Below are 9,534 nucleotides of genomic sequence, written 5' to 3'. Positions count from 1 at the left end.
AGAGAGAGAGTGAAAGTAAGAAAGCACCTCTTTGGGGCGATGGCCACATCACAATGCCCTTTCTTCCATTCTCCTCTCAGAATTTTAGACACACATGCACATACACACCCAGCATGTATGGTACTTGAACCACCCAATTGGCCATGGTGGGATCTAGCAATTTAACCTCCATGCCATCTGGGGACCAGCAGTTGGCATAATGACTATGTCGTTGGGCTCCCATGTGGTCGACCACAGTTCAAGTCTCGGACCCAGTGGCTTAAGCTCACGCAGAGCACACGTGCGTACATGCCCAAGATCCCAAGAGGAGAGTGGAAAAGAGATTGCAGCATGGCCATCCCCCTGGAGGGTGATTTCTCACTTTCTGTCTCTTTTTTTCTCTCTGTCTTTCTGGCAAGCGTACGTGCCCTATAGTAAAAATCTGTCCAAAAGAAAAAAAAAAAACCTCCATGCCATCTGCTAGCTCATGGGCCATTCCTTTTTTTAAAATTTCCCTTTAGATTTTTGCCATACGGTGCATGCTCACTAGAGACAGAAAGAAGGAAAATGAGAAACCACCCCCTGGGGGGTGACCACATCACAATCCCTTCTCCATTCCTTTAGGATTTGGGGCATACATACACACACGCCTGGCATGGTTTTCAAGCCACCCAGTCTGGGACTCGAACCATGGTCAGCCATGTGGGAGTTTAGCACCTTAACCAAAATGCCATCTGCTGGCCCCATACCATTCCTTTCAAAACTGGTGTCCATGGGAACCAGCAGGTGGTGTGGTAGTTAAGGCGCTGGACATTCCCACATGGCTGACTGTGGTTCGAATACCGGACCTGGTGACTTGCTTTCTCACTTTCCCTCTCTTTCTCTCTGTGTATCTCTCTCTGGTCAAATTAAAATAAATGAATGAATAAATAAAATTAAATAAATAATTATTAAAAAAAAAAACTGGTGTCCTCAATTATTCCGTTTCTTTCTCTTTTTTTAAGATTTATTTATTTCTTTATTCATTCATTCATTTTAATTTGACCAGAGAGAGACACTCAGAAAAAGAGAAAAGTGAGAAAGCAAGTCATCAGGTCCAGGACTTGAACTGTGGTCAGCCATGTAGGAGTGTCCAGCGCCTTAATCACCATGCCACCTGCTGGTCCCCCCCAGTTTCTTTCCTGAACAATGACTTTAACTTCAGTTGTATGGTTACTATGTTCAGAGTAAACATAGCACTACTCAGGGAATGCAATGAATAGAGGAAACTTTATCAGTCCCATGTCAATTTTGCCAAAGACTAAAATCTTGCATAAAACGCAATTTCTTTTTCCTTCTTCTTTTTTTTTTTTTCTTTTTTTTTTTTTCTTTTTTTTTTTTTCTTTTTTTTTTTTTCTTTTTTTTTTTTTCTTTTTTTTTTTTTCTTTTTTTTTTTTTCTTTTTTTTTTTTTCTTTTTTTTTTTTTCTTTTTTTTTTTTTCTTTTTTTTTTTTTCTTTTTTTTTTTTTCTTTTTTTTTTTTTCTTTTTTTTTTTTTCTTTTTTTTTTTTTTTGAGGGGTTTTCGCTATAGGGCGTGTGTGCTCGCCAGACAGACAGAGAGAGACATAGAGACAGAAAGCGAGAAATCACCCCCCAGGGGGGATGGTCACGCCGCAAGCCCTTCTCCTCCATTCTCCTCTCGGGATCGTGGGCACGCACGCACACACGCCCGGCGTGAGTTTTAAGCCACCAGGTCCAGGACGCGAACCGCGGTGGACTACGTGGGAAGCCAGCGACATAGCCATTACGCTAACTGCTGGTTCCCAAAATGCAATTTCTTTAAAGTACAAATTTTGATGGGACAAGTGGGTGGTGTGGTGGATAAGGTGCTTGATTGCCACATGGCCAACTGCAGTTCAAGTCCCAGACCTGGTGGCTTGCTTTTTCTTATTTCTTCTTTCTTTCTCTGTTCAAAATTAAATAATAATAATAAAGAAAATTAGGGCGACCTATTTTCCAGGACCCCTCCCTTTTTGGGAACTCTTTTTTTTTTCTTCCTTCTCTTTAAAAAACTCCCCGCTTTGGTATACCTACTCTTCTGTCCACAACTCAACTTCTTCCTAAGCATGGGACAAAATCCCATGTCTCACTGCAAGTATAGTCCAGATCACCCCTGTTCCCCCGTGTTCCTATGTCATATTTTGGTGCATTGGCTGGGAAACATCTATACTCTCCTTCTTCAAATCAGAATGAAAGTGATGGATGATTTCAGAACTTTAGCTCCTGAACCAAGAATTCCTCCCAATCCTAATGTCGAATATATTCCCTCTGATGAAATGAAGGAAAGAATACTGAAAATTTGTCACTGGATTTAATGGTATCCCTTTCACTATACAGTGACTGTGTGAACTGCTAATAGATCCAAGGAGAAACTATACAGGAACAGATAAATTTCTCAGAGGAGTAGAAAAGAAAGTAATTGTTGTTAGCTGTTTATCCTTCTTCAGAGAAAAATGGTTCCAATAGTTTAAATCAAAAGAAGGGTGTTAACGTCCTGAAAATTCACCAAGCTATACTGACAGGTCTAATATAAATGGACTTGGAACACCCAGGCCACTTAATCGACCAAAGGTTTCTCTGTCAGCCCCCATGACAACTAAGGGTTTGCCTAAGAGCACAGCCAGCGAAGAGTCCAACTTACAGTGGAATGAAGAGAAAAATCACAGTGACTTCCCAGTGTCTGAATCAGAGGTTTCCTCAGTGAGCCCTGTAAAAAATAAACATCCAGATGAAGATGTTGTGGAAGCTGAGGGGTATGAGGTAAAAAGATTCAGGTTTGACAAAGAAGGTGAAGTCAGAGAGACAGCCAGCTAAACAACTTCCAGGGAAATTTCTTCTGTTATGGTAGAAGAAACAGAAGCATCTTCTTCCTCTCAGGACAAAGTAAGTAGTTATACCAGGCAGCACTGTACAGAAGAGGATGAAGAAGAGCAGGAAGAGGAAGAAGAAGAGTCTTTTATGATGTCAAGAGACATGAACCCAGAAAGAAAAAAATCAAGAAAAAGAATCTGATGGTGTCTTAACTGAAAGAAGAGACTTCTGAGGAGAATAATCAAATGGAGAAATCTGATCTGTCTCAAGCTGAAGAAGATTTACATTCACCAGGTAGAGAAAATGCAGGTCCCATAAGTAGTGGTTCTGACTGCGGTGAAACAGAATAATTAGTGGGATCCAACTCTAATAAAACTGGAGAGGTTATATCAGAATCATGCATGATAATGACGAGGAAGACACAGAAGTCACAGATGACAATGGAACAAGACTAACTATTAACTATTGAGGAACATTTAGATGCAGTATTTTATGTACAGTTCTGGTTTTATACTGTATCAAAACTTTTATGGGGGCTGGCAGGTGGCATGGTGGTTAAGAGTGTTGGACTTGCACATGGACGACCATGGTTGGATCCGGTGACTTGCTTTCTCACTTTCTCACACTGTCCCGCTCTGATCAAATTAAAAATAAATAATAAATAAATAAAATTAAATAAAAAATAATTCTTTAAAAAAAATTTTAAAAATCTTTTATGTAATAAGGTAGCCATTTAGTTTTATAAGAGAAGCAGGCAGTAAAATAAAGTACTTTATGGATAAAAAAAATGAAGAAAGAGAGAAAGAAAATTAAATAAGCAATTCTTTTTCTAAAAAAGTACACATTTTGAGTTAACGCAAAAGTCAGCTGGGATTAAATATTTAGAGAATTAGCTTATTTTCCATTCAAAACATGTATGAATGAAAAAAAAAGTAAAATGATCTATTGTATATGTAAAAAAAAGAAGCAACATAGCATATCCTCAGACAGAACTACATTTGAATCTCAGTTTTCTTCCTAGGCAGACTGATTAATCCAGCAGAGGCCTAGGCCCATGGCCTAATGGTTCAGGAAGCTAGATCCCACATGGCCAGTCACAGTTTGAATTCCAGTCCCGGAGGCTTGAAAAACACACTAGCTGTGTGCATGCCCAAAATGCCAACAGGATAGAGAAACTGAAATGGAATTACTGTAGCATTACCATGCCTCATCAGAAGGGTGCTTTCGTCCTTTCCCTCTCTCTATCTCTGTCTCTTTTTGGCGAGCACATGCACCCTTTCGGAAAAAAAAAAAAAAAACACTGATTTCAGCCCAGGCTCAATGACACAGACGATAGGGTGGTAGAGCACTACTGTGTAACGTTGGAGCCACATGGGAGGCCCACATTGGATCCCCAGTCAATCTGAACTTGCCAAGAACACCCATATCTATTACCCTGCTGGCTAGGAGACTGTGGGGAGAATAGCAGGGTGGCAAGACCCTGTCAAAGGTGCTTGTCTCTCTTTTTCTCTCTCACGAAAGAAATAAACAAACTTTGAAAAAACAAACTATAAAAAAATAAGCAAAAATACCGATTTCTTGGCCTTACTCCAAACCAATTATATCAGAAAATAAATTCCACAAGGACAGAGATTTCATCTGTTTTACCCACTGCCTGGAACATGCATGATGATCAGGAAATATTTGTTGAATGAAGGAATAATTATACCATTACTATCTGAGATCCAAGGAACATACCAAGATCCTGCTCCCAGGAACTTACATTCTTTTTTAAATAAGTAAACCTTTCCTTTTTGTTTTGTTTTGTTTTGTTTTGTTTTTGCCATAGGGCGCATATGCTCACTAGAAAGAAACAGAGAGAGACAGAGAGAGGAAAAGTGAGAAATCACCCCTTCAAAGACGATAGCCATGCCACACAATCCCTCCTCTACTCTCTCTCGGAATTTTGAGCATATGTGTACATGCGCCCAGCATGATTGTCAAGCCGCTAAGTCTGGGACTGGAACTGTGGTTGGCCATGTAGGAGTCCAGGGCCTTAACCACCATTCCACCTGCAGGCCCCAAACTTTCCTGTTTCCTAAAGCACTAACTATAAAACATATGTGTCAATCACTCCTAATTATCTCAATGTCTGCTGAGAGAAGGAAAAAAAAGAGAACTCAGGTAGTGCCTGATACAGTGACCAAAAGAAATTAAGGGTCATGGGCAAAAATAGATTCAGACAACCTCCTCATAATATTAGGTCTCAAACATAATGAAAAAGCAGCTACATACTAACCAGCTACCCTGTCTTGCATACTGAACAACACCCAGATGCAAATACATACCTATATATTAACGCTTTCCAATAACTCCTTCAATGTATTTGTTCTGGCTTATTGCAAAGCAATCCCTTGCTTTTTATATCTGAAAAGCAGTGGTACAAAGAAATTAATGACACCTATCAGGTCAGATATTCAAGGAACTATATGATAAGGATCCTTGAGTTCTTGAAAAGAATCATAAAAGTAGCACACAATGGGGCCAGCAGGTGGCACTGGACTCCCACATGACTGACCACAGTTCAAGTCCTGGGCCTGGCAGCTTCCTTTCTCACTTTCCCTCTCTCACTCTCTTGCTGACTCTGTCCCTATCTGGTCAAATTAAAATGAATGAATTAATTAATAAAGTTAAATAAAATAATTATTTTTAAAAAAGCACAGAATCACAAAATCACACAGTATCTTTTACATCAACTGCTCTATCAACTAGTGCTCAGTGGTCATTGGATTTACACATAAACTTTTCAGTGATGGAAAACTTGGCACTTTCAAGACAGAGTTGGGCAGTTCTACAGTAGTTCTTAATATGAATTTTAGAATCTGCCTCACTGTTACCCACAGACTATAGTTCTGCCTTCCAGAATGATATACCCCATAGTACATCTCATCTGTTTCCATCTAGCACATTCCTCAAATATCTGAAGACAATTTGTTATCTAAACATCTCTTCTCCATCTTTACTCTCTTTTTTTTGAGAGGTTTTTTTTTTTTTGCTATAGGGCGTGTGCGCTTGCCAGACAGACAGAGAGAGACAGAGAGACAGAAAGCAGGAAATCACCCCCCAGGGGGGATGGCCACGCCGCAATCCCTTCTCCTCCATTCTCCTTTCGGAATCTTGGGCACGCACGCACACACACCCGGCGTGAGTTTAGGCCACCGGGTCCGGGACTCGAACCACAGTCGACTACGTGGGAGTCCAGTGACATAGCCATTACGCTAACTGCTGGTCCCCATATTTACTCTCTTGAATCACTCCTATGTGACTTTCGGGACCCCAAGGTTCCTGATCCCAAGACTATGACAAGCAATGGCATCAGTGTGCATGGTACAGATTCTGAAGATTAGTTGGGGCCAGTACAAGAGTTTAATAAATACACCTATGTGAAGTGAGAGTACATGTGGTAACCTCAGTCTCTCTTTTGTCCTCATCTTGTTTCTTTTTTGTTTTTTAATTAGTTTATTTTTTATTTATATACTTACTTATTTTTGACCAGAGAGGGGGCAGAGGGAGGGGGAATGAAAGAGCAAGCCACCAGATCCAGGACTTGAACTGTGGTTGGCCATGTGGGAGTCTAGCGCCTTAGCCACCACAACACCTACCAGCCCTTGTCCTCATCCTCTATCCAGATTTCTCAACAGCACACTACTGACATTAGGGCTAGATAATTCTTGTTGTCCAGGTCCATCCTGTGGATTGGATGATGTTGGACAGCATCCTTGCCTCTACCCACTAGATGCTACCTGAACTTCCCAAATGTGACAATTAAAAATGTCTCCAGTCACAGGCTGGCAGGTGGCATGCTGGTTAATGGCACTGGACTCTCACTTGACCAACTATGGTTCGAGCCCTGGGCCTAGTGGCTTGCTTTCTCATTTTCCCTCTTTCTTGCTCTCTTGTTCTTTCTTGTTCTCTCATTCTGTCCTTCTCTGGTCAAAATAAAATAAATAAACATAAAGTTATTTATGGCATGGTGGTTAAGGTGCTGGACACTTCCACATGGCTGACCATGGTTTGAGTCCCAGATCTGGTAGCTTGCTTCCTCACTTTCTCTCTCTCTGTGTCTCCCTCTGGTCAAATTAAAATAAATGAATTAAAAAAAATTAAATAAAATAATTTTTTAAAAAATGTCTCCAGTCACTGCTGAACATAGAAGGGATGCGAAAAATCACTCTCACTTTAGAAGCACTACTCTATTGAATGACTCCATTCATTACTACATGAAATTCCTTCCTCCACTGATTTAACTGATAACTCTTCAAAAAGTCTACTCATGGGAACCAGCAGTTAGCGTAATGGCTATGTCGCTGGACTCCCACGTAGTCAACCGTGGTTCGCGTCCTGGACCCGGTGGCTTAAAACTCACGCCGGGCGCGTGTGCGTGCGTGCCCAAGATCCCGAGAGGAGAATGGAGGAGAAGGGATTGAGGCGTGACCATCCCCCCTGGGGGGGTGATTTCTCGCTTTCTGTCTCTAATGTCTCTCTCTGTCTGTCTGGCGAGCGCACGCGCCCTATAGTGAAAATCTCTCCAAAAAAAAAAAAAAAAGTCTACTCATGGGACTTGGCAAATGGTATGGAAGTTAAGAGCGCTGGATTCTCACATGGCCAACCATGGTTCAAGTCCCAGACCTGGAAGCTTGCTCTCTTACTTTCTCTCTCTCTCTAGCTCACTCTGATACAGATACACAACAACTCTTTGCATGTAGAGGCAACCATGAAAAGTAAGTTGGTTCTGGGCCAGTTAAGTGGTGTGATGATTAAGGTAGCTGGATCCCATGTGGCCAACTGAGGTTCAAGTCCTGGTCCACCAGCTTGAAAAACATGCCAGGCCCGTATGTGTGCATGCCCAAAATCTGGAGACGAGAATGGACAAGAAGGGATTGTGGAGTGGCCATCCCCTCGGGGGGTGATTTCTTGTTTTCTGTCTCTGTCTCTCTGTCTTTCTAGCAAGTGCACGTGCCCTATAGCAAAAATCTCTCCAAAAATAAAAAATAAATAAATACTAATAATAATTAAAAAGTCTACTCATGTATTATATTGAAATTTTAAGTTTTTGTCAGGCCACCATGTAGCCTAGTGGTTAAGAGAGCTTGATGCCACATGGCCATCATTAGAATCCCAGTCCTGCACCCTGAAAAACACCCTGGGTGCACGTGCCTGCAAGCCCATTTTGGGCTCTCACCAACAAGTGAGAGAGATGGAAAAGAAGGGATTGCATTGTGACCATACCACACAGGGGGATAGGTGCTTTCTCCTTCCTCTCTGTCTTTCGCTACTGCACACAACCTCTGGCAATTTAAAAAAAAATAGTTTTGGGGGCCGGCAGGTGGCATGGTGGTTAAAGGCACTGGACTCCCACATGGCCAAATGCAGTTCAAGTCTCAGAACCAGTGGCTTGCTTTCTCACTTTCTCTCTCTCTCTCTCTTTCTGTCTCTCTCTGATCAAATTGGAAAACAATAATAATAAATAAAGGTAAATAAAATAATTTTTAAAAAATAAATGTTTTTGTCTTTTCAATGGTATTTTATAAAACTAAAACACTTTATCTAGATGTTAAGAAATTCTCAGGTAGTTAATCCAGAAACATTTACCTTATCTCCCACCCCAGGTATTTCCAGATCAGTTCAAAAAATGTGAATAGCTTAGTATATATAGATAGAAAGGTAAGTATATGAAATAAATATATTTAGCTCCTGACTATCTGAATTCAAGTAAAATATTCTGCCTGACCAGGGCTATGTGAAATAAGCAACATACTTGATAAATTCCTAGGATAGCAGGACCCTTTTACTACTTCAAGCAGTTTAGGTGTCTGAATTGGGAGCCTGTGAGGTGAGTGTGCCGCAAGAGTGGTGGGTCCGGGATAAGAAGCTGGAAGGTGTAACAAGGGAGTGAGGAATGCACCGTGGCTGTAAAGGAATTTTAAAACTGTGAGGAAGTGATGATTCCACTGGAAATAAAACCTGAAGACCTTACCACCCACTTCAGAGAGAGATTAAGCTGAGGGCCACCAGCTTGGACTCAGCCAGAGGGGGCAGGAAGGGAGTAAGCGTGGAGCAACAACTTCGGAGGACTGACCATTCATTCAGACTCTAAAGGCATATTGGCAGACCTTGCGTGGGGACTCCATCTGGGAAAGCATCGCCGCACCCTTGGACTTCACTGGGAGAAAGTGACACTAAGCAAGCCACCCCAGGGACAGGGACAACGAAGACGACAATGGAGAAACAGAGACTGGGCATCTTATCGCCACCAATCCTCAGCCCTTTCTTGAACCGAAGAGGGGAGAACCACCGCTACCTCGTGGCACCAGTCCCCGGCCCGGCGGCCCCAGGAGCCCTTCCCCAAGGTTGGTCCTGTCAGCCATTGTTGGGACTTACCTCGCAGAGGCGAATCCTCCCTTCACGGTTTTCTAGCTCCGCACGCCTAACTGAACCTTGCCAGCCGCCGTAAGCAGGGACACAGCGCATCCGTGACGTCATTGACATGCGCCTCTCCCGCACCACAGGGAACATGGCTCTTACAAGGCCGAAGAGTCTTTTGGTGCTTGTGGCCCGGCTGCTCCTGGCTCCTCGTCGGGACCTGGCGGTCCGCTGTCCCGAGGAGTCCCTGCCGGTGGTGCGCATTCCGCGGGCCTTACAGCGGCGGGCGGGAACAAAGGGAAAC

At 42.4% G+C, this 9,534-nt stretch overlaps 2 protein-coding genes and 1 pseudogene across 3 annotated transcripts in view; 2 read left to right on the top strand and 1 right to left on the bottom strand.

Moving 5' to 3' along the window:
* LOC102497726 (serine/threonine-protein phosphatase 4 regulatory subunit 2 pseudogene) overlaps positions 1–3,283 on the top strand; it is a 5,775-nt pseudogene extending 2,492 nt beyond the window's left edge.
* DUS2 (dihydrouridine synthase 2) overlaps positions 1–9,314 on the bottom strand; it is a 64,125-nt gene extending 54,811 nt beyond the window's left edge. The window contains exons 1-2 of one of the 2 annotated variants that reach the window (XM_027775084.1): positions 9,249–9,290; positions 2,659–2,724 (exon numbers count right to left, since the gene is read on the bottom strand). The gene's annotated coding sequence lies outside the window, so the exon portion shown is untranslated. Of the gene's footprint in view, positions 1–2,658; positions 2,725–9,248 lie in introns of both variants that reach the window. The other variant, XM_006156896.2, reaches the window with a different exon arrangement.
* Positions 9,315–9,342: 28 nt separating this feature from the next.
* DDX28 (DEAD-box helicase 28) overlaps positions 9,343–9,534 on the top strand; it is a gene marked incomplete in the record, with an annotated part of 2,289 nt that continues 2,097 nt past the window's right edge. Inside the window, 1 exon segment of the mRNA XM_014591006.2 lies at positions 9,343–9,516. Within this exon segment, the coding sequence (XP_014446492.1) occupies positions 9,355–9,516 (162 nt within the window).

The sequence above is a fragment of the Tupaia chinensis genome, unplaced genomic scaffold (assembly GCF_000334495.1).
Source record: "Tupaia chinensis unplaced genomic scaffold, TupChi_1.0 Scaffold000523_1, whole genome shotgun sequence".
Classification (NCBI taxonomy): Eukaryota; Metazoa; Chordata; class Mammalia; order Scandentia; family Tupaiidae; genus Tupaia; species Tupaia belangeri.
This window is presented reverse-complemented; position numbering and strand designations above follow the sequence as displayed.